The sequence below is a fragment of the Zonotrichia albicollis genome, chromosome 19, assembly GCF_047830755.1.
Source record: "Zonotrichia albicollis isolate bZonAlb1 chromosome 19, bZonAlb1.hap1, whole genome shotgun sequence".
Lineage (NCBI taxonomy): Eukaryota > Metazoa > Chordata > Aves > Passeriformes > Passerellidae > Zonotrichia > Zonotrichia albicollis.
Genome location: NC_133837.1, coordinates 12,929,681 through 12,952,836, shown reverse-complemented (window position 1 = coordinate 12,952,836; position 23,156 = coordinate 12,929,681). Strand labels below are relative to the sequence as shown.

At 54.1% G+C, this 23,156-nt stretch overlaps 1 protein-coding gene across 3 annotated transcripts in view; it reads left to right on the top strand.

The window, feature by feature from the left end:
• Positions 1–23,156, top strand: part of RPTOR (regulatory associated protein of MTOR complex 1) — a 98,649-nt gene that overhangs the window by 43,838 nt on the left and 31,655 nt on the right. For all 3 annotated transcript variants that reach the window (XR_012583295.1, XM_074555337.1, XM_074555336.1), the window contains exons 10-21: positions 2,509–2,584; positions 4,151–4,252; positions 8,229–8,312; positions 9,225–9,335; positions 11,026–11,100; positions 11,540–11,605; positions 12,164–12,355; positions 13,759–13,899; positions 15,149–15,266; positions 16,778–16,918; positions 17,461–17,619; positions 22,980–23,098. Coding sequence is in view for 2 of the 3 variants with exons in the window: in XM_074555337.1 (XP_074411438.1) it covers positions 2,509–2,584; positions 4,151–4,252; positions 8,229–8,312; positions 9,225–9,335; positions 11,026–11,100; positions 11,540–11,605; positions 12,164–12,355; positions 13,759–13,899; positions 15,149–15,266; positions 16,778–16,918; positions 17,461–17,619; positions 22,980–23,098 (1,384 nt within the window). In the remaining variant the exon portion in view is untranslated. The remainder of the gene's footprint in view (positions 1–2,508; positions 2,585–4,150; positions 4,253–8,228; positions 8,313–9,224; positions 9,336–11,025; positions 11,101–11,539; positions 11,606–12,163; positions 12,356–13,758; positions 13,900–15,148; positions 15,267–16,777; positions 16,919–17,460; positions 17,620–22,979; positions 23,099–23,156) is intronic.

The window sequence follows — 23,156 nt, the reverse complement described above, 5'->3', positions numbered from 1 at the left end:
TTGGAGCTGCTGAAGGATTAGATTAGTTCAGATTACACTGCAACCTGATATTTTTTGTGTCTCTGTGTTAGCCTTACCATCTCCAAGCCCCATTATCAGACTAGCACACTTTGCTGTGGCACAGAAATAGCAAAGCCTGTGCCCTAAGTCGTGGCTGGAGCAGGGGGATGTGCTGGGGGAAGAAAAGGATTTCAGACTTGTGCCAGATATTCACAGCAATAACCAGCTTATAAAAATAGCTGTGTCTGAGCAGCTTCCAGCTGTGCCCTAAAGCAGCTTAGGGAGGTGACAGGGTGGCTGCCACACAGGTGAGCTGGGGCTGGCACCTGGGCAGTGTCACAGGGCATGGCTGGCACTGGGCTCCAGAACTGAGTGGGAATGTCTTGCCCAATAGACCCTGTGGGCTGGGAAATATTTAATGGCTCCAGAAATGGGGCTCAGAAGGAGGAGGTGCCCCAGGGCTGAGGGGTGGCTTCAGCCTCCCTCCAGCTGCTCCTCCAGGCAGGGAACCTCCTGTTCCTGGTACCTGGGTGGTGCCAGGTAATACCCACCACTCCCAGGGGCAAAGAGAGCGTTAAAAGACGTCAAGAATACATTATTAATAAAGAAAAACTCAAACCCAGAGTTAAAAGCATTAGACATTGAGTCAGCCCAAAAATTTGAGTGTAAGGAAATCAGCCCCCAGGAGCTGCCAGCTAATGGGTACCCGTGGGTGCAGGCAGACAGCTCTGGCTGGGCTGGGACTCTGCTCTCAGAAATCTCACATCCCCAGTGCTCCTGGGGTTCCACTGCCTGGCAGTTCATGGGTTGGGCAGTGAACAGTCCCTGAGCAGGGCTGGAACTTAATTCTAAACTTTGCAGCAGCTCTGGGAAACAAGGAGGCAGCTGATGAGTTTGTGTTAAATTATTGAACATTCAGAGAGTTCTGGTGTAGTGAAAGGGTGCTGGGCTGAGGTGGGGTCCCTCCACACACAATTCCTGCTGTGGTGCTGCCTTGGCTTTGGGATAAGCAAAATCCCATTTTTTAACTGAGTCAATCTTCCTGCTAAGGAGAGCTTTCAACTTTGTGCAATTACTGCAAGGTAATATTAAAAATCATCCTCTTTAACACCTTCTTTCACAGCATAACTCAGTGGAAGGCCTGGGTGTTTACAGGGCTGTCACCCCATGGATCCATCAGTGTGTCACTGTCAGGGTGGAGGGCCTGGAGTTACTGGGGAGAGCAGGGAGCAAAGAACGATGTTGAGCCCTTTGTGTCCCAAATGCAGTGAGAACAAATCTTGCAGAGCCCTTTGCAGGCAGCATCTCTGCTGAGGGGGTGCTGTGATCTCTGCCTTTCATAAATCACGGGTGGGATGCAGCTCCTCCCATCCCGGGTCCCTGCGCTCCCAAATTTATCTCTTGTTTGTGTGATGGGATTTGGGCAGCACATCCACGGCGTGCCCACCTTTCCTGTTCCCTCTGGGATATTAAAGCTGCCAATCACTGCTCCTCATCCTCCTCCTCCTCCTCCCAGCCATCCCTGTCCCCAGCCCTGTGCCAGCGTTCTCCCCACCCTCCAGGGTTTATCCCTTTCCCATTCGTTCGTGGCTTGGTTTGAATCCTGTAATTATTGTAACAGGAGTTTAATGGCATTGTCTGTGCAGCCAGCACAGTGAGTAACCTGTGTGTAACCTGTGTGTAACCCTGAGGCTCTGAGGAGGGAGCAGCTGTTGCACTGGTTGGAAGCAGAGAAGTTTTACTTTGGTTGCTGGTGTCCCATGGGCTGGGAGGATTTGTGTTTTGCACAGAAGCAGCGCTTTGGGTGGTTTGGAAGGGCTGGAGAATCATTTCAGGGCTGCTCTGGGATGGCTGGAGAAGCATTTGGCTTGAGCAGAGCCTCTTCCACAGCTGCCATTAATCAACAGCCCTTGGTTGTGGAGAGCAGGAGGGTTGAGATTTCACATTGTGGTTTTTGTTTGGGAAGGTTGGCAGAGGTTTGGATGGTTTGGGTGGTGTTGGCTCTGTGGCTCTTTCCAGCAGCCTGATTTTAGAGGAATCAAAAAGAGATTTCATTTTAATCTACTCCAATCTTTTTTCAAATTTTTTGTTTGTTCTTTCTGATAACACTTAAAGCCTTTGAGATCTGACCTCACAGGGCTGCTTTGGGCATTTCTGTAGCAGTATTAGTGCTGCTTACCTAAAATTACTGTGAGGAGCTGGGCATCTTCTGTGTGTGCTGCTGCAGTGAGTGACCCTCAGAATCTTTCTGTGGGCAGCCAAAATCAGAGCAGTTGTCTCTGCTTCCTGAGCCATTCTCCTGCACAGTAAAATACCTCAAAGGCCCTGTGGGCTGACACTCTCCAGTGCTGCAGAAACTCCTTCAGGTGTTTTCCCCATTTCTCCCTGGAAACAGGGAATATTGAGCACTCCTGAGCCAGATAACACTGCCCACATTCCTGGATGGTCACAATTCCAGTTTCCCTTGCTGTTCCTGAGGATAACCTGTGGTTCCCTCTCTCCCTGCAGGCAAGCCTGGGACCTTGCTGTGGACATTTGCCTCTCCCAACTGCCCACCATCATCGAGGAGGGAACTGCCTTCAGGGTGAGTGGGCGCTGTCCCAGGGTTGTTAACAGGAGTCACTGGGGGTTTTCCTGCCTTATTTAATCTCAGAAAACAAAAAAAATTAATATTCTATTTAGTTTAAATTCCTTTATTCAGAATGGATTTTACTTGATATTCCTTTGCCATTCCATGAAGTGAAACTTTAAATAATAATTGCTGTACAAGCTCAGGTCCCTGCTCCACCCTGATGTCTCTCTAATTTTCAGCAGCATTTTTGCAGTTTATTTATATTCCCAAACTTCCCCAGGTTTTCTGGCTGTAATTGCAGCAGGAGAGCTGTGGGCTCCTGCCAGGCTGGGGGCTGATGAGGATGCCCTGAGGCCTTTATCCTCCCACCCTTCCTTCCTCACTCTGTGCTCTGCTTTACAACGTAGAAAATACTATTTTTCCTCTCCTGGCTTACGTTCATTTTTACTTTCAGTCTCTAACAATGCCATTGGAGGCCTTTTTTATTAGTGTTAACCCTCAGCTGGGCATTCTCTGTCAAGTGAGCTGAAATTTGGGAGATTTCTGAGTGTTCTGGGGTGGGATGAGGCACAGACTGGCTGGGATCAGGCAGGAGGTCACGGACAAGAGTGGCCATTCTCAGCTGGACATCGATTCAGGGTGGGCTGGGAGCAATTTCCAGGCTGCTTTTCAGGCCTGACAAATGGGGTTTGGGCTGGAATGGAGGCAGGTTCAGCCTCAGAGAGCAGCTGGGGCTGGGAGCAGAGTGCAGCCAGGTCCAGCCTGGGTGGGGATGGCCAGGAGCAGGGAAGGGACAGTGCCCGTGGTCACTGTGGCCACTGGCAGGGCTGGGCAGCAGCTGGGTGAGGCACAGGGACCTGCTGGGGGCTGCCAGTGCAGCCTGGCCTGGCACAGCCCTGGGCACAGCCTCGGGGCTGGGGTGCATCAGCAGCACATCTCAAACCTCTCCTGGCTCTTCCCGGCTGTTCCTGCCTGCTCAGAGCTGGCAAACACAAAAACCTGCTGGGGAAGGGCCTGGGGGCTCCCAGTGCTCCCACAGGGATGGTTTGGGCTGGGTTTCTCTCCCTCCTCCATCTCTGCCCTCCCTCCTTCCCCACTGATTCCTGTTTCTCTGTGGGTTCCTGCTGAGTGCTTTGGTCAGTGCATTCTCACCCTGGGTTTGCAGCACATCCTCAGGGTGATGGATGGATGAGGAATTTGTTCTCATTGCACCTGAGCTGTGCCTCCCTGGCTGGGGCAGAGGCAGCTCTGAGTGCTGCTGCAGGAGTGAAACGGCCTCTGCAGAGCAGATAAATCCTCTCTGCTCCATCTGCTGCTCTGGGGAGAGCAGCCAGCTTCCCCAGGACCTCTGTGCTCACTTTTCCCCTTTCTCTCCCCTTCCCTCCTTCTCCCCACCACATTTAAGGGACATGTGTCTGCTCAGTCTTTGGGGAGGTTTTGTGCATTTAGAAACCCCAAGCAAACACGGCTGAGTTCCAAAGCACAAACCTGGGAAACAGCGAGGGCCAGGGGTGTCAGAGCTCCTGCCTGCCCTCCCTGGTGTTTAACCCAGGCTGCTGTCCCTGTCTGCTCCCCCAGCACAGCCCCTTCTTCGCCGAGCAGCTCACGGCGTTCCAGGTGTGGCTGACCATGGGCGTGGAGAACCGCAACCCGCCGGAGCAGCTGCCCATCGTGCTGCAGGTCAGTGCTGGGGCTGGGGGTCCTGCTGGGGCTGGGGGGGTCCCTGCCTCTCCCTGTCCATGCCAGGGGTGTCCCTGCCTCTCCCTGTCTGTCCCAGGGGGGTCCCTGCTATGCCATTGGGGTCCCTGCCCATGCCACGGGTGTCCCTGCCTTTCCCTGTCCATACCAGGGGTGTCCCTGTCACTCCCTGCCCATGCCAGGCTTGTCCCTACCTCTCCCTGCCTGTCCCAGGTATGTCCCTGCTTGTCCCAGGGCTATCCCTGCCTGTCCCAGGGGTGTCCCTGTCTCTCCTGCCCCCTAATTCAACTCAGTGCACTATGGGAACACAAACACCAGGGGCTTGTCCAGGGTAAATGAGAGCTGGGTGTGAGTTCACCACGTGGATGAACCCACAGTGCTCTCCCTGCCCCATCCCATGGCTCTGGTCCATGTCTGGCTCTGCTGCCTCTCTGAGAGCAGCACATCTTCATTGTCCCTCCTCTGACACCTCCTCTGTGTCCCAGCTCTGTCAGGCAGAGACTTTTATCTTGCCATTTGCAGAAAGTGGAAGTTACTGCAGCATGAATCGTTTGGGAATGTCTTTTATCCCTCTGGTACAGCCTGGGGAGTGCTCCCTTTAATGTGGGGCTGGAGCCCTGCTGCAGGAGCACCCAGCTCTGCACACCTGCAGGGTGGGGGACACTGCTCAGATGAGGCAGAACTCTCATTTTGGAAGGAGAGGAAATCCAGGGGAAGCAGAACTCAGTGTTTCAGGTGATGTTCCATGGCAGGGCCAGGATTGCAGCTGTCATCTGCAGCCTGCTCTGGCCTCCCCTCCCCTGCAGTTTGTGCTGACAGAAATACAGAAATACAAACCCCAGCAAGGCACCTGTGGGCAGCACAATTTAAAGCTTTTCTTTTAAAGGAATGTTCCTTGTCCAGGGAACTGGGAGGAGAGTCCCCTTCCCTGTCAGCTGGGCCTGTGACTGACAGCACCATCCATCTCTGCAGGACCAGATTTTAATTTCCTGAGTCTCCCAGGCCTTGGGAGATGAGGTGGATAAGCAGATGTGTGGTTTGTCTCTGTCACTGCCATGGAGGCAGGCAGGATTGTGCTCCAGCTCCAACTTTGCTGCTTTCCAAGGGATTGTTTGGCACCAGCAGGAGCATGACTGCAGTGGAACTGAGAGGTCACCTGGCAAAGGAACCTGTGTTCCTGCCTGGAGCCATCTGAGCTGGGACAGTGTAATTGTTGTTATAATTATAGCACATTAATTGTACAGTGCAATGAGATGGGCTGGTAACAGGTCTGAGCATCCTGAGAACCCAATCCCAGCTGAGCCAGGGCAGGAAGGGAGGGAGTTTCAGACCCCAGGGGCAGAAAGCATCAGGGAGCAGCAGCACACACAGCCTGGCCAGCCTTGATCCCTGTGGGATTCACTCTGTGGGACCTCCTGTGCACAGACACTGCAGGCCTGACTCCATCCTGCCTCTGTGAGGAGCTGCCTGCTAAAACACAGCCTGTGCCATGGCCCTGAGCCCCTGTGTCCTGGCTGGTCCCTAATGTGGGTGTTGCATGGAATCAACTCCCCATTTCTGCCTGGGGACACAGGGCTGTGTGTGTGGGGCGGCACAGCAGCACCTCCAGCATCCCCCAGAAGGAATAATGGAATTAAGGAGATGTCCCCCATCCTCAGCCCAGGCTCTGCAATGTCTCTGGGCTCAGGGTGTTGTGGGGAGCTGGGAATGGGAAATCCTGTGAGGGCCAGGGCTTTGTTTGGGGTGACAATGGCAAACCAGAGCCTTTTCCAGTCAGCCCCAGAGCTTTCCCAGCCCCAGAGCCTTTCCAGCCAGTCCCAGAATGCTCTGGGGGGATGTGCTGAGAGGGCAGAGTGTGGAGCTGAGGGTTCACCCAGGCACCCTTTGCAGTCAGTTCCCTTTCCTGACAGAATTTGGGTCCCTTGGTTTCTCTGCAGGGTGCCAGCTGTGCCACACCTGTGCCCCCTGCCAGCTCCTGCTGCAGCCTCCCCTGCTCTCTGCTCCTGCTGCAATCCCCAGTGCTGCCCCTGTTATTGCTGGGCTGCCTCATGGGATAGGCTGGTGCCAGCCAGGGCAGGATGACCAAAATCCTCTCTCTGTCACCTGCCCTGAGATCTGAGCTCTGATATTCAGAGTGAGCCCACAGCAGCAGTTACCACATCCCCCTGCTCTCTTCTGGACTTTTCCTGCACCACCTCAGTGCCCAGTACCACTCACCCAGAGTGTGAGATGTGAGCCAAGCAATTTAGTTATTCTTCAGTATTAAACATGAAAAATAATCTCATTTCAATATGCAGCATGCAAACACACTGAGGAGGGGGTGGAATTGGGGAGGTAAATCAAGGAGCCTCTTTCCCTGAGATCCATGCTGAAGGATGTTCCTCAATTTAAACTGAGGATTAAACGTTGCATTCCAATATCTTACATCTGTTAAGGAGATTAAGAACTGCAAGTCTATCTGTTAATATTTCACACCAGGGTAGGTATAAGCCAGCAAAGCACCACCTCATTAGCGTTGTCAGACTCCATTTTAATGAGATTTTTATTAACGACCAACATGACCTTTTGCTCCCTCTTAAGTCTGTGCTATTGATTTGGCAAGGAAAGCAAAGCCTCTCCCTGTGCTCCTGAGCCTGGGGAGCAGAGGGAGCCTGGGCTGAGCTGTCCCTTGGCTCCTGCTGCAGGAACCACCCAGGGAAAGGCAGCTGGGACCCTCAGGGATTGCTCTGCCAGGGGCATTGCTGGGTGCCAGGCTGACAGAGACCCTGCACGGGGGCATTGCTGGGTGCCAGAGACCCTGCACAGGGGCATTGCTGGGTGCCAGGCTGACAGAGACCCTGCACGGGGGCATTGCTGGGTGCCAGAGATCCTGCACGGGGGCATTGCTGGGTGCCAGGGCGCCAGAGACCCTGCACGGGGGCATTGCTGGGTGCCAGAGACCCTGCACGGGGGCATTGCTGGGTGCCAGAGACCCTGCACGGGGGCATTGCTGGGTGCCAGGGCGCCAGAGACCCTGCACGGGGGCATTGCTGGGTGCCAGAGACCCTGCACACGGGCATTGCTGGTTGCCAGAGACCCTGCACAGGGGCATTGCTGGGTGCCAGCTTTGTCAGAGACCCTGCACAGGGGCATTGCTGGGTGCCAGAGACCCTGCACAGGGGCATTGCTGGGTGCCAGGCTGACAGAGACCCTGCACGGGGGCATTGCTGGGTGCCAGGCTGACAGAGACCCTGCACGGGGGCATTGCTGGGTGCCAGGGTGCCAGAGATCCTGCACAAGGGCATTGCTGGGTGCCAGCTTTATCAGAGACCCTGCACGGGGGCATTGCTGGGTGCCAGGGTGTCAGAGACCCTGCACAGGGGCATTGCTGGGTGCCAGAGATCCTGCACAAGGGCATTGCAGGGTGCCAGCTTTGTCAGAGGCCCAAGAGAAGTAAACAGAGAGAAGGCAACAGCGTGGTAAGAAGGATGAGAGGAAGACTAAAGGAGTAAAAGAGAGAGGACAAAAGAGTAAAAGAGAGAATGAGAGGTTCTTGTTACAATACAATAAATCTTCTTCTGTGCTGAATATTCTAATTCTCACTAACCAATCTAGTACAAAATACAAATCCTATAGCATTTACATACAGCCTATAAGAATCATTGCATTACCATACTGTGTTACATTTTAAACCCTAAAAACTCCTCTTTGGGCCCTTCTGCCAAGCTGTAGGGTCTGCTCTGACCCTTGGAGCTGTCTGCAAGCAGAGGGTGTTGTTCCATCAAAAGGGGATCACCTTCAGCAGCCACACCATTGTTTTCCAGTTGTTCAGCGACTGAGGGATCTCAAAGCTTGCTTTCATTTCAGTCTCTCTTACAGTTTCATATTCCCAAAATCCTTTCCCATGCAATCATATTGGTAAGGCTGTCCTGCCTGCTGTCCCCCAAGCAGTGACCCCTGTCCCTTGCTGTCCCTGCAGGTGCTGCTGAGCCAGGTGCACCGGCTGCGAGCGCTGGATCTGCTGGGCAGGTTCCTGGACCTGGGGCCCTGGGCTGTCAGTCTGGTGCGTGGGGGCTGCCCGGGGGCTCCATCCCCCTCCGTGTGCCCTGCAGGGTGGTGGGTGCAAGCTGCCTGAGGGCAGCACAGCACAGCTCTGACAGTGAGCCAGCCACGGGCTGGAAAGGGAGAGGTGTCACAGTGTCACACGGGTTTGGTTCCTCACACCCAGCCCCTGCTCCTGCCCACTGCAGCCAGGGGAGCTCCCAGGGAGCAACTGAGTGGGAAATAACGTCAGGGACAAACCAGGAGGAAATATATAAAATAAATAGCCAAAAAAAGCACATGCATTTATTATGTGTTCTTTCAGCTTACTGCCTGCATCATTTTCTTCTCCTCCTTGATCTGTTTGGTGTCTGGGTTTTACAAGCTCTTGTGAGCAGGCAGCAGCTGCATTCTGCAGTTTGCGAAGTGGCAGCACAGTGTGGAGCATAAATAAGAATTAAACAGGAGCAGTTTAAAGCACTCCCGTAAATGGAGCTGTTTGATGATAAAAGTGATGAAGATGAAGCAGCAGCTGGTCCTGGAGCAGCTCAGTGATGGCACTTTGTAGTGCTGGGCTTTACCTCCTCCTGGAGAGACCTGGTAATTCCCAGAGGGAAGGCTGGGATTCCTGAGCTCTGTGTTGAGCTGGGAGAGGCAGCAGGGCTGAGGGAGGTGAGGATGAGGAGCACAAAACAGCCCAGGTGTGAGGAGAGGAGGCTGGGCTGGGTTAACTCAGGGTCTCCATGGACCAGAGGAGTCTGGAAGTACCTGGTGCCCTTCAAGGTGAAAATAACAACAACAAACACTGGGGACCCCCTCTTTTTGGGGAATTATTTCCTACCAGATTTCTCAGCTGTGTCTGTAACAATGCTGCACCCTGGGCCCTGCTGAGTGAGTTGGGTTTTACTGACAGGGATTTGCTCTCTCCCTCCAGGCCCTCTCTGTTGGCATCTTCCCCTACGTGCTGAAGCTGCTGCAGAGCTCAGCCCGGGAGCTGAGGCCTCTCCTGGTGTTCATCTGGGCCAAGATCCTGGCAGTGGACAGTGTGAGTATTCCTGCCCCAGGCACAGCCCTGCTGCTGGGCTTGCACATGAACAGTGCAGCTGGTGAGTAAGTGCAGGTGAACCTGTGGAGTGCTGTCTCTGGCTCAGTGGTTTGGGGGTGCAATTAGTGGAGCACTGTGCAATTGTTAGGAGAGGTGCTCACATTCATTCAGGCACAATTGGAAGTCCATGTAGAATGTCTGACCTGCTCTGGATGTTGGATCTTTCCTCTTTGGGGGTTATTTTTGTATCTCCTGCACTTCAGTATGGAGCACAGCACTGAATTCGTGAAGGTTTTCCTGCTGTTGATCCAGCATTGTCAGGTTTGGTTTTATAACAATATTTTCATTAACATCCTAAGAGGATTTGGGAAAGCAAAGAAAATGAAAGCTATTCATCTCAGAGTTCTTCTGGAAAGCTCATTCGTGGTGCCTCAGCCCCAGGTGTGTGCAGGGCTCAGGTGTGATTCCCATGTGCTGTCCTGCCCCTCACACCTTCCCTCCCATGCTCACTTGTTTGCAGGCTGAGCTTTACAGCAGAACACACCAAAACACCACTCTGAAGGGGTGGGTTTGTGTTTCTTTGTGCTGTTTCACTCCCTCATTGCAGCAGCACATGGTGGCAGTGGGAGGGAGCAGGAGGAGGTGCTGAGGATGCTGCTGGGGGGGCACAGGCTCCCTGCAAACAGAATATCTGCTGTGAGTCTGCACTGGCACAGCCAGCCTGCAGCCCGGCTGGGTCAGGCTGTGCTCCCACTGCCACAGGAGCTGTTTATTCCCTCAGCAGGAGCAGGAGTAGGTGTCAGTGCTGCTGGGCTGCCCTGTGCTCCCAGCACGGAGGGGTTCAGGTGTGTTCTGCTCCCTCCTGAGCCCCAGGGGCTGGGCAGCAGGGGCAGGGCAGCACTTTGGCCTGGGCAGCAGGGGCAGGGCAGCACTTTGGCCTGGGCAGCTCCCTGTGCTGCTGCCCAGGGGCTGGTTCTGTGTGAGGAACACACGGTGGTGCTGACCCTGGCAGGCTCTGAGAGCAGCCTGGGCTGAGCAGGACTCGGGGAAGCCTCTCCTGTAGCTGCAGCCTGGCAGCGCTCCAGGCCCTCTGCTCCTGGCTCTGCCAAACCCAGCAGCTTCCCTCTCCTCAGCACTCAAATATTCCCTTGCATCTCTGCCTTGCCACCCCCCCTCCCCTTTCAGCAATCAGTTCCCTCCTTCCCCTTCTCCTCCTGATGAAAAATGCATGATCCTGTCCCGTGCCACAGGGAGCTGTGCCAAGGCAGGGTTTCCTCCTTCCATTTTCACTTTCTCCACGTGGATCCTCTCAGAGTGACCCCAGAAGTGGAGCCTGAGCTGGTGTGTCAGCCCAGCCTGAGCTCCCCCTGTGCTCCCCAGGGGCTGCTCTGCTGCCTCTGGTGGGACACACAAATTCCTGGGGAGGGTCAGTGTGCCCCAGAGGTGGCTGCTCTGGCTCCTGCCCACACAGGGCTCTCATCTCCTGCTGTTTGTGGCACTCTGGCAGTGCCAGAGGCTTCCCTGCCCTGCCCCTTGTCTGGTGCAGCCCACAGGGAGGGCTTGAGCTTCATCTGGCTTCTCAAGTGGAAGCAAGGTGGGAGAAAAATGGGAAATGAAAGGTTTATACATCATTGGAGGAAGGAATGTGTGTGTTGTGGTTCTCACTGTGCTTTTCTTGTCTCCCTTTCAGTCGTGCCAGGCCGACCTGGTGAAGGACAATGGGCACAAGTATTTTCTCTCAGTCCTGGCAGATCCCTACATGCCAGTAAGGACAAGTCACATTTATTCAGGCTCTTTGGCATTTCCTTGCCTGTTTTAGCTGGTGTGCTGCTGTTGGGTGCCATGTGGGGCTGCCTCCCCTGCAGTGGCACCCAGAGCTGGGCTGTGGGCACGGGCAGGGCCCAGCCAGGGCTGTACAAACTCCTTGGGGTTCTGCAAGCAGGGTCCCTGGGGGTGCAGCTGGGGCAGGGAACTGCCCCACAGCTCTGGCAATTCCCTCTGCAGCAGCTGGGTTCCCATGAGGGTGTTTGGGGTCTCCCCAGAGCTGGCTGGGAGCATGCTGGGGTGTAACAGGGCCAAGAAAGGGAAAGCTGGAATTTTCTCACTCTTTACCATGGCACAGCCTGCTCTGGGGGTGATGCCCTGTTGGAGGGTGGGCTGTGGCTGTTCTGCCCCCAGCTCAGCTCAGTCTGTGCTGTTTTCAGGCTGAGCACAGGACCATGACAGCTTTCATCCTGGCTGTGATTGTCAACAACTACAACACAGGGCAGGTGAGTCCCAGAGCCCTTCCCCTCATCATCCTCTGCCACCTCTCTGTGCCTCATGCCTGGCTTTGGACAGCTGTCCTGGCTTGCACTAAACCTGAGCTTGGAAACAGAGCTGGGACGTTGTTTTCTGTTTTTTCTGTGTGGATGAAGAGAACTGGCCTGGAGATGTGACAGGCATTCTGTAGCCAGCACCTGGCACTGGGGGACAAGGACAGGGTCCCTGCACAGCCCCTGGCACAGGAAGGGTTCTGGTGCTGTCCTGATGGCTGGGAATGCTCTGTGCATTGAGCCATAAACCCCGGGGCTCTCACAGGTGCAAGGAACCTTTCCAAAGAGGAAAAACTCAGCTTTATGCATTGCAGAAAGCATTTTAATGCTCAGCTATCTAATCAGCTCTAGCTGCCTTCCTCTTCGTGCTGCTGGTGTCTGTAACAAAATCAGTCTGGAACCACGGAACGATTATTTTCTCTTGGCTTCCTGACTCCTTCAGAAACAGTCTGGTTGTGTGGGGACGGGGTGGGAAGCTGTCATCCCAAACAAAAGGCTCGGTTTGTGTTGCAGGAGGCGTGCCTGCAGGGGAACCTGATAGCGATCTGCCTGGAGCAGCTGAACGATCCCCACCCGCTCCTCAGGCAGTGGGTGGCCATTTGTCTGGGCAGGATCTGGCAGAACTTCGACTCAGCCAGGTGGTGTGGAGTGAGAGACAGCGCCCATGAGAAGCTCTACAGCCTCCTGTCGGACCCAATCCCAGAGGTAAAACTCCAGCTCTCCTGGTCAGCCCCACTGGAGCTGGCAGGGCTGGAGTTCTGCAGAGCAGGGCATTCTGAGCTTTGGGTTTGTGTGTCTGCTTCAGAGAAGGAGCTTGCTGCTGTTTCTGCAAGGTGATGCAAATCAAACAAGCCCAAAAATCAAAATTTATCACCCTGGAGAGTAGGTTCCAAAGAAATGCAGAGGAAGTTCACAGAGCCCCAAACCCCTGGGACCTGGGCACTGCAGTGCCATGGTTTTTGCTTCCTTGCTAACAGAAGCTGTTAAAAATGTGGTCCCAGAACTCACTGTGTTTTGCAAAAATCCCTCTAGTCTTTTTGTCCAAGTAAGAAAACTCTTCTCCCCTGCTCATTGTGGAAATGCATCTTTAATTGGCAGTGGTTTACCTCTGTGGCACTCCCAGGAGAGGAGGGATTGTGCAGGGCCTGGCAGTGACTGACAGAGCCCAGCACACCCAGCACAGCCTGGGAGAAGGGAGCTGAGATAGACAGCTCTGATAACGTGCAGGGATTGGGGATGTGATCCCCTCCACATCCAGCTCTGTCATCCTCCTCCTCTTCTTGTCCCTGGCCCCGTCCTCCCCACTTTCAGAGCAGTGTTTCTGCACAGGTGGGGTGGCTTTCCAAAGCTCTCCCTGATTTTTCTCCATTTTTCCATCATCTAAGCCCATAACTGAAGACTGTAGTCATCACTCCCTGTAAAAGATCCACATCCCAGCAGGAGCTGTGTGTACCTTGTTCCTGTTAATTAGTATTCAAGGCAGCACCAACTGGAAGAGCCACCCATGGGAAGGTCACTGAGTACTCTGGGAAATGAACCATGTCCTGCATCTGTGGAGGCCTAAAACTGAGTTTGCTGAGTTTGCTGGGGCTGCTGCTCCCCAGGGGCTCCCCTGGCCCAGCAGCTCAGGTGTGACCGTGTTCACAGGGGTCCCAGGATGAGGGAAGGGATGAGGATCTGACTCCATGTTTCAGAAGGCTTGATTTATTATTTTATGATAGATATTATATCAAAACTATACTAAAAGAATAGAAGAAAGGATTTCATCAGCAGGCTGGCTAAGAATAGAAAAGGAATGAATAACAAAGGCTTGTGGTTGACCAAGACAGTCCGGACAGCTGGACTGTGATTGGCCATTAATTAGAAACAGCCACATGAGACCAATGCACCTGTTGCATTCCACAGCAGCAGATAACCATTGTTTGCATTTTGTTCTTGAGGCCTCTCAGCTTCTCAAGAGAAATCTTAAAGAAAAGATTTTTCATAAAATGTGTGTGTGACACTCAGGTTTGCAGCACTGACCCAGCAGCTCAGGTTTGCAGTGCTGCTGTGTGTGGGGATAACTGAGAGCCAGAGGGGACAGGCAGGGCTGTTCTTTGTGCCCCCAGGTTCGCTGTGCTGCCGTTTTTGCCCTGGGCACCTTCGTGGGGAACTCGGCAGAGCGCACGGACCACTCGACCACCATCGACCACAACGTGGCCATGATGCTGGCCCAGCTCATCAACGATGGCAGCCCCATGGTGCGCAAGGTGAGGGGATCTGCAGCTCTCCTTCAGCTGGGAGCTGTGCTGGGGTGAGCCCTGGGGCTGCCCCTGCTCCCTGAGGCACGGCCTGTGCAGGGAAGGAGGGAGCTCTGCCCAGGGAAAAGCCTCCCTGCCCTTGGAACCCCTCACAGTGGCTCTCCTGTGGTAGCAAACCCCAGCCAGGTAATAATTATTGACTCCATCATCCAGAAGGTCTGAAAGACACTTTATTGTTAGCAATCTACACTTCTTCTTCTAGAAACAGTGGTGGAACTAAGACCTGGTTGGTCTCAAAGTGAAAATTTTTCACACACTATTGGTGGCCATCAATAACACACTCTAGAGAACCATATCTATAAACAGTGGTTGCAGAAAGAGAGATAATAATTGTTTGAATTCTTTTCCTCTAAGTTTCTCTCAGCTTCTAGCCAGCTTCCCAGGATTTTTCTGGGAAAGTCTGTGCCTGCTCTCTGTGGCCAGAGAGCTGCTGCCACCCTCCCCAGCTTTGGGAGAGCTACAGTTTCTGAGGCACCGTCGTACATCAATAGTACATTAAATGGTTTTTGACATTCTGGCTTGTTTTTGAGGGCTGTTCTGAAGTGTCCTAATGTTTGTGTTTACTTTAGTGGAACATCAACACCCTGGCAGTTGTCAGCAGCATTGCAAAGATTCATTTCTGTTGTCTCGTTCCAGCATTTAATCAGTTTAATTCAGGAGGGAGCTGCGTGTCACACGGAATGCTCTGGGAGATTCATAAATCTCTCCTTGGGAGATCAGTCCCTGAGCAGAGACAGCAGCCAAAGGCAGCTCTGTCTCCTGCCTGCTGTTCCCAGGGGCCGGGCAGGAGGGGCTGGGCAGGGTCCAGCTGTGCCATGGGGGCTCAGTGCCCCCAGCCCTGGCACAGCCCTGCCTCTGAGGGAGCCACACACACCCCGTGGGCTGGGCCAGGTCAGTGGCACTGCAGCAGTGTGACAGAATCAGCCACAAACCCCAGGGTGGTTTGGGCTGGAAGGGACCCTAAAGCTCCTCTCCCTCCCCAGCTCCCCTAGGGCAGCTGCTCCAAAGGAGGGAGCCAGGTAGGAAAGGCTGTGAGGAATCAGCTGTGAGACCCAGCCCTCTGCCTTTCTGCAGCTCAGCCCTTGAACTGAGGGAGAATTTCCACCCTGGATGGCCACCAGTCACACCAGCAGTGTGGGTCAGTGTTTGCCCTCAGTCCCCTGGTTCTCATGAGATGTTTCTTGTGCTCTTTCCCCAGGAGCTGGTGGTGGCCCTGAGTCACCTGGTGGTTCAGTACGAGAGCAATTTCTGCACCGTGGCCTTGCAGTTCATAGAGGAGGAGAAGAATTACCCTCTCCCTTCTCCAGCTGCTCCAGGTGGGGCTGGGCTTTGGCTGGCCAGGAGATGCAGGGCCTGGATGTACTTGGGGATTATTTAAGGAGTTTTCCCATCACAGTGAGCTTCTTGTGGGTGGGGTTTATTAAAGAGCCCTGTTGTGCCATGGTGGGTGACAAGGAGGGGACACCTGGTGTCGGTTCAGCCCTGTGAGATGTTACACTGGAGAAATCCATCCTGCACTGAGTCCCCAGCTCAGCCCTGGCTGCAGCTCACCAGGAGCCCCCTGCCCATGCAGAGATGCTGCTCAGGGCAGCACAGACTCATTTTCTCTCTCCCCTCTGGAGCCACACGTGAACATTCAGTGTCACAGTGACCTCTGAGAGCTCCAGCACACCCTGAACCAGCCCTGCTGCTGGGAGGGCCAGACAAGGAGGGAAAGAGCTCTGAGCCTGTGGCCCCATCCCCTTTGTTGTGTCTGAGGCTTTGTGTGAGGAGTGAGATGTCCTGGTGAAGTTGTCTCTGACCTCACCTTTCCTTTAGATGTAAACTGCAGTGCAAATCTTGAAGGGTAACAGGAGGATCTTGGAGACCAAACTGTGTGCTGTCTCTGCACAGAGTGGTTTGTTCTCCCTGTCCTGTGCATAACTGAATCATATTGGAAAATGAGCTCCTCCCCATTTGCCGCAGGAGATAAACACTGCATGTTTACAGGGCTTTCCACAGGGCTTTTCCTGATCCAAAAGAATCCTGAAGTGGGATGCACTGGAAGCACTGGCCCCCCACCACAGTGCAGCCACTCTGCAGGGAAACAGAGCAGCTCCCTGGGAGTTTAATATGATTTAAATCAGGCCTGAAATTTGGTCAGGAAACCAGAATTTTCATAGCTCCTGATGATGAGCAAATCCAGGGGGGTTTGATGAGCAGCAGCAGAGAGGAGCTGGCCAAGGCTGTCCTGCCACAGGGGCTGGGCAGTGGCAGAGAGGAGTCACCAGGGCCCCTGGGAGGCGCTGGCAAGGCTGGGCTCACCTGGCCTTGTTGGATGTCCCAAACAGCCCTCCTGGACAGCAGAGACACAGAATCCATGCTGGATCCATGGCCATAGCGTGTCCCCTTTTAGCCTGACAGAGAATGCCAAACTCTGTGCACATCAGGGCTGCTTTAATGACCCATTTGCATCAGTCTGACAGACTGTCAGAATCAGCCACAGAACCCCAGGGTGGTTTGGGCTGGAAGGGATCCTGAGGCTCCTCTCGTTCCAAGCCCTGCTGTCCTAGGCAGGGACACCTCCCATAGGGCAGGGAGGTTAGTGGGGCACTGACCCAGCTTTGGGGCTGGCTTTGGTGCCAGCCATGGCCTTGCAGGGTCCTGGTTGATGGAGAAACCCAGCAAAGTTTGAAATTTTCAGGTTGGTTACCCCAACCACGGGGAGTGGCTGCATACAGAGGCCATTTCCCAGGCGAACCAAAGCCATTCCCCAGGGCTGGGTGTCACTCACACGGGGCACTGGGGGCTCTGAGAGCACACTCAGCATCACTGCCTTGCCTTGCAGAGGGCGGGAGCCTGACCCCGGTGCGGGACGGGCCCTGCACGCCACGGCTGCGCTCCGTCAGCTCCTACGGCAACATCCGCGCCGTCACCAGCGCCAGGAGCCTCAACAAGAGCCTGCAGAACCTCAGCCTCACCGAGGAGAGTAAGGCAGCTCCCTGGGCCCCTGGGCCAGCCAGGAAACCTCTCCTGTACCCCCTGTGCCAGACAGGGAACCTCCTTTGCCTCCTGCGCCAGCCAGGGAATGTCCTATGTCCCTGTGCCAGCCAGAGAACGTCCTATGTCCCAATGCACAGCCAGGGAACCTCCCCTGTGCCAGTCAGGGCACCTCCCATGCCCCCAGGCTGCAGCTGGCGCTTCATTCCAAACTGTCCAGCTCCCACGACCTGGATGAGGAGCCCCCTCATAATTAGTTGCAATTTTCTGGTCATTAGCATTGATTTTCTGAGTGTTTGGAGACTGAAAGTGTGCCTTCTGGCCTCCAAGCATAAGTGGATTTTTAACTCAATCTTTTGCCCGTTCTGTGTTTAATCCTTCAGTGTGAAAAAGGGGAACTGTGGCTTTGCCCCCTGGGTGAGGGGTTTCCTTCCCTGAGCGTGGCAGGATTTAGGAAAGGGCTGTTTTGTCTGGGTGAGAATGGTTCTCCTGCCAGTCCTGGTTCCAGCACCTGCTGTTGTGTCCTGGCAGCTGGGAGCTCCGTGGCCTTCTCCCCTGGGAACCTGAGCACGAGCAGCAGTGCCAGCAGCACGCTGGGCAGCCCCGAGAACGAGGAGTACATCCTGTCCTTCGAGACCATCGACAAGATGAGGAGAGTCAGCTCCTACTCCTCCCTCAACTCCCTGATCGGTGAGCAAGGCCCCCCTGCCCTGCCCTGGGGCTCCAGCACATTCCCCTCCCTGCCCTGTGTGCCCGGCTCACCCAGCACAGGGCTGGCACCGCCAGCTGTTGGCTCCAGGTCTGAGCTGCTCTGAAATCCCGTTAGGAATTCAGGCACAAAAACGTGGGGGCCACAACAGCTTGGCTTTAAAGCACCTGTAGCTTTTCAAGCAGGCTGAGCCATTCTGGCACAGCATCACAGGCACCATGCAGCAGGACCTGGCTTTTGGAATGGCCTCCTTCCAGGGAAAGCAGCATGCACGGGGAAATGCTGGGGGAAGGCTCTGTGTTCTCTCTGTAATCACTAAATGGGCCCATATTTCACAGATCAGCGCAAAGAGAGTAACTCAGGGAGAAATCACCTTTGCCTTGACCAAAGAAACATTCTCCCTGCTCTGTTTTCTGGGAGAATTAATGGTGATTTGGCTCTTCCCAGCTGAAAGATTCAGGGATTGTAATTACTGAGCCCCTGTGGCAGTTTAAAATCATGAGTTCATTAGGAACTTGATCAGTTAATTTGCTTTTGATTATCAGTAATGACATTGGATCTTCTGAAGCATGGCAGGGATGTTAGGAAATTTCTCTCCATCTTGAGCTAGGACTGGAGTTTTCCCATTTCAGTAATGGCTGGTGTGTGTCTCACCAGAGCTGTGCAGCACAGCTGGAAAGGGCTCTGGAGGGGAGCTGGAGGTGGTGAGGGGAACTTTGGAAAGAGAGAGCAGCTCTCCAAGGCCTCCCTCATTCCTGATCCATCAAAGAGCTCAGGCCCAGCTGGAGCTTGGAGAAGTGTTTAAAATTCATGACTCGCACAGAATCCCATTACCTCCCCATTTGCCTGCTGCAAGCCAGGCTTTTCTCATTCCTTCTGAGGCATCACCATCCTCCAGCCCTGTCTCCTGCTCCCCCAGGAGAGGTGCCACCAGCCCCAGCCACCCCCTCAGCTCTGCAGCCCGGGCTAACCCTGCTGCTTAATGTGCCTTGGGCTGCTGCAGGGGGGCAGAGACCTGGGCTGAGGGAGTGCTGTGCTCTGCTCTTGTCTTCTGAGAGAAGATTTGGGGCTGTGGCTCTGCAGAAATGCCTCTGCCAGGGAGTGCTGTGCTCTGCTCTTGTCCTCTGAGAGAGAAATGGGGCTCTGGCTCTGCAGTAAGGCATCTGAGATGGCCAGAGCAATGAAAAAGGGGTTTGGGGCATGTGGGGAGACTCCAAGTGAAGCAGGAATCTGGTGTGCAAAAGGGAAAGGAGAAATTTTCAGCCCCACTTTGTGTTCTGTGCTCTGCATTCCTGTCCTAGGCTGATTCACTGGTCACAGAACTCCAGAATGGTTTAGGTTATTCCAGAATGGTTTAGGGTGGGAGGGACCCCAAAGCCCACCCAGTGCCACCCCTGCCATGGCAGGGACAGCTCCCACTGTGCTCCAAGCCCTGTCCAGGCTGGCCTTGTGCCCTTCCAGGGATCCAGGGGCAGCCACAACCTCCTTTGCTCCTCTCTGGCAGCTTTAGGAACCTGCCATACAATAACCATACAATAGACTTCTTCCCAAAAACTTGAGGAGAACCTCTCCATTCCTCCTTGTCCCATTTTACGGGCAGTTCCTTGGCTAGCTGTGGGCCAAATGTGCCCATTGTGGCTCCCCAAATGCCACCACACAGGCTCTGAGCCGAGCTCTGTGTTCTCTGGCAGCTGCTCCTTGGCCAGACAGGCCAGCACCAGGAGAGACATTTATTTCTGGCCCACTTTTCCAGCTGGCAAGAGGCAGTTTGTGGTTAGTCAACAAAGACATCATTTTGGAAGGGAAGCTGAGCCTTGCTGCTTTTCCACACAGCCACTCATTAATCTTGGTGTCCTGGAAATGTTCAGCTTTAAGATAGGAAAAGGGATGGAATTAAGATGGGGGTTTGCATACCTCGAGGCTGATTATTCATATCCAAAGTGCTCCATGAAAGCCTTTGTCCCACAGAGAGCTTGGCTGGAAAGATTATCTTAAGGAGTGATCAAAGAAGGAGGAAAATAAATCTGGGAGCCATGAAATGCTGGGGAATTGTTGTGTGCTCCAGCAGCAGAGGCTGGGGGTGGAGAGCTGTTTGCCACTTCCCTGGGCGTGCCTCAGTGAGGGCGGAGGTGGCTGCAGCGAGGATGAGGATGAGGAGGGCAGAGGTGGAGGAAACAGAGGGAATTGGGGCAGGGGAGCCTCCTGCTCTGTGTTCATGAGAGGAGCTGGTCAGCCAGCAGTGTGTGCAGCTGGGAACAGGCACAGCAGCAAAACCCAGGGATTTGAGTGGGATTTGGGAATGGGAACTGCTGCTTGGTTTGGGGCTGCTCAGAGGGGGCTGTGTCCCTGCTGGTGGTGCCTGCCCTGAGGAATTCCTGCTGTTGAGCTGCTCCTGTGGAGCTGTCACGGGGAGCTGCAGCTCTGCCCAGGGTCAGGGTGAGCTCAGGAGGGCTCAGGGGCTGGGCTGTGCCTGCAGGGAGCAGAGCTCAGGGGATTTGGGGCGTCCCCTTCACCCAGGGGCCCTCCTGGAGGAGGGTTCATGGCATGCACACTGAGCACTGAGGTGAAGCAGCTCCCCAAATCCTCAGGCCTGTTCAGCCTGGGCTATTTCAGCTGCATTTCCCATTGCCTGTGTGCTGTGTGAGGGTTTCATTGTGGTCCCTGCCCAGGAGCTGAGCTGGGGCCAGGGGAGCAGCCTTGGTCTGGCTTTGCTGCCCCATCTCTGGGGCTTCAAACCACTGCAGAGATTTTTACAGGGGGTTGGAAAGAAGCCCTGTCCCAGGCTGGCAAAGCAAAGGGAATAAATAAAGGCACAATAAAGCAGTGGGGTTTGCATGCACTGTGCTCTCCCTGGAGCTGCTGGAGCCCAGCCTGGCCTCCGGGCTCACAGGTGAGCTGGACACCACATGGGCAGGGAAAATCCAGCTCAGGGAAAGGCAGGCAGTTTATTTTTGCCATTCTTAGCAGGGAGGGATGGTTTTGTAAACACGAGTCCACCTGCAAGGTGCGCTGAGCTGGCTGGGAGTCAGTGACTAATTACAGAGCTGTCTGCTTCCATCAGCGCCAGCCCTGCTCAGCTCCTGGTTTGCATCTCAGGGACAGTTTGGGCACTGGCGCCCTGGAGGTGAGATGGAGCTGCTGTTCCTGCTGCTGCTCCCTTTCCCAGGGACTGGAGCTCAGGATCTGGCAGGGAGCAGTGCCAGAAGTGTCACTCCTGCTCTGACAGTGGGCTGGTGGCAGCAGGAAAGAGCAGCAGCCCTGAGCCCCAGGTGCCTTTGGAGAAATTCCCTGTGTTCTCCTCAAAGGCTGCCAGGTGAAGGGGGAACTGCACTGGCCCAGTTCTGCTGAAAGTCTGGTTTTTCCCTGACACTTAGATGTATAAAAAATGCCGCTGGGTTTCTTGCTCTGTGATCGAGGTGTTACCAGGGCCCCTGGGAAATCAGCCGGGTGCCCCCCTCACTCTTCCCCCTCTCCCTTTGCTTTTACTCTCTTTTCAAGGGCTTTAAAGAATTGAAGGCATCCAGATTTCCCAGTGGCCCTTATGTAAGAGGCTGGAGTGTGGGAGGCAGAGCTCTGGGCACAGCTCTGGGCACACCTCAGACATTACCTGGCTGCTGCTTCACGAGCTGAGCCTTTCTTCCTCCCACACCTTGTAGCACTTTGCCTCTCTCCCTTCTTGTGCTTCATCCTTCCCCCTCCAGTTTTTCTTTGCTTGGTAATAGAAGCTTCCAGGATTTAACATTGTTATACATTTACAGCCTTTGCAATTTTACTGTATTATATAAATATTATACAATATTACATAAATATATGTTTATGGCCCTTCCAATTTACAGCCTTATAGCAATTTACATTGTTAGAGGTTTTACAGCCTTGCCAGTGCCCAAAGGGGCTCCAGGAGAGCTGGGGAGGGGATTTACACAAGGGCCTGGAGTGCCAGGACAAGGGGGAATGGTTTCCACGGCCAGAGGGAAGGGTTACATGGGGTATTGGGGAGAAATCCTTCCCTGGGAGGGTGCCCAGAGAAGCTGTGGGTGCCCCTGGACCCCTGGCAGTGTCCTGGGATTGTCTCCTGGTTTGTCCCTGGCCTGCCCTGGGAGGGTTGGGATCAGCTGCAGGCTCTGCATGGTCACCCCCAGCACACAAACAGCACAGTCCAGGTGCTCCCTTGTGAGGTTCCCAGGTGCAAATATCAGCAGACATCACTTGGAGCATCCTTTGGGTGGGACAGAGCCCCTCTGCAGGGCCTGGGAGGGAGGAGCTGGGTCTGGGGGCTGCCTTGGCCCTCTGCAGTGATCTGTCCCACTCTGGGCACCTGGGGCACAGCAAGGTTCCCCTTCAGCCCAAGGGCAGCCTGCAGCCCCCTGGAGCTCAGACGTGCTGTGCTCCAGCCTGCTGTGCTGCTGCAGGGACCAGGTGTGGCTGTGCCAGGTGAGGAGCTGCCTGGTGACCAAGGGGCCCTCTCCTCCCAACTTTATATTTATAGATGCCTCCAGAAACACGAGAGGAAAAGCAGTAACAGCTTGATCTGTCATTTAGCACTGATTGTGACTCATCTGAAATCTCTATTTTAGCTCTTTTTTGTTGTTAGTGCAACCACTTTAACATTGTCCAAATGGCTGCACTCCCAGCCGGGGCGTTGCACGATCAGGCACCGGCAGGGTCGGAGGCAGAACAACAAATTCTCCCCCAAAAGCAGCAAAATAAAATGTTCACAGGAATTTGTCAGTTGTTGCAAGTGCTTATTAATTTGATTTGTACTTTGAATCTGTCAGTCCCTTCTGCCGAAATACCGAACAGCTGATGGGCTCATTAAATAACAAATTGGAGGAATTGATACAAATGTCAATGGGAAAGACTGAGCTGGACTCGCTGCTTCCTGAGGGCTCAGCTCCTAAAGCTTTGCTTTAAACATTTACTAAACTTGTAGAGTGTGCAAACCCCTGGAGAATTCAATAAAAAGCCAACCACAGTATAGGGCAGTAACTGTGGGTTTACCCCATTCAGTATTTCAGACATTTTCCACTTGGCCTTTCCAGGTGCTTTGCTTCAGGAGCCTGGAAAAGCAGGAGTTTGACTGGAGATGATTTAGGGAGTCTTTAATTTATTTTGCTTCCTCCCACTTTGATTTCACAAGCCCTTGCAGAGTTCACAGCCAGGCAAAAGGGAGGCAGAATGCCCATGTGGGATGTTTGTGAGCTCCTCTCTTGATGTTCCCCGAGATGCCATCAGGTTGTTCGGAGTTCTAATGAATTTTCTCACATCAGATCAAAGAACTGGAGTTGATGGATTGTCATGTGCTGCAGGGCTTTGGGGTTTGTTGTGGTTTTTGTTTTCCTAGGTGTGAGTTTCAACAGTGTTTATACCCAAATTTGGAGAGTGCTGCTTCACCTGGCTGCTGACCCCTACCCCGACGTGTCCGACCTGGCCATGAAGGTTCTCAACAGCATTGCCTACAAGGTGAGTGCCTGCCCTGCTCACCTGTGCCTGCCAGCTCTTTGGATGTGGATTTTCTCAT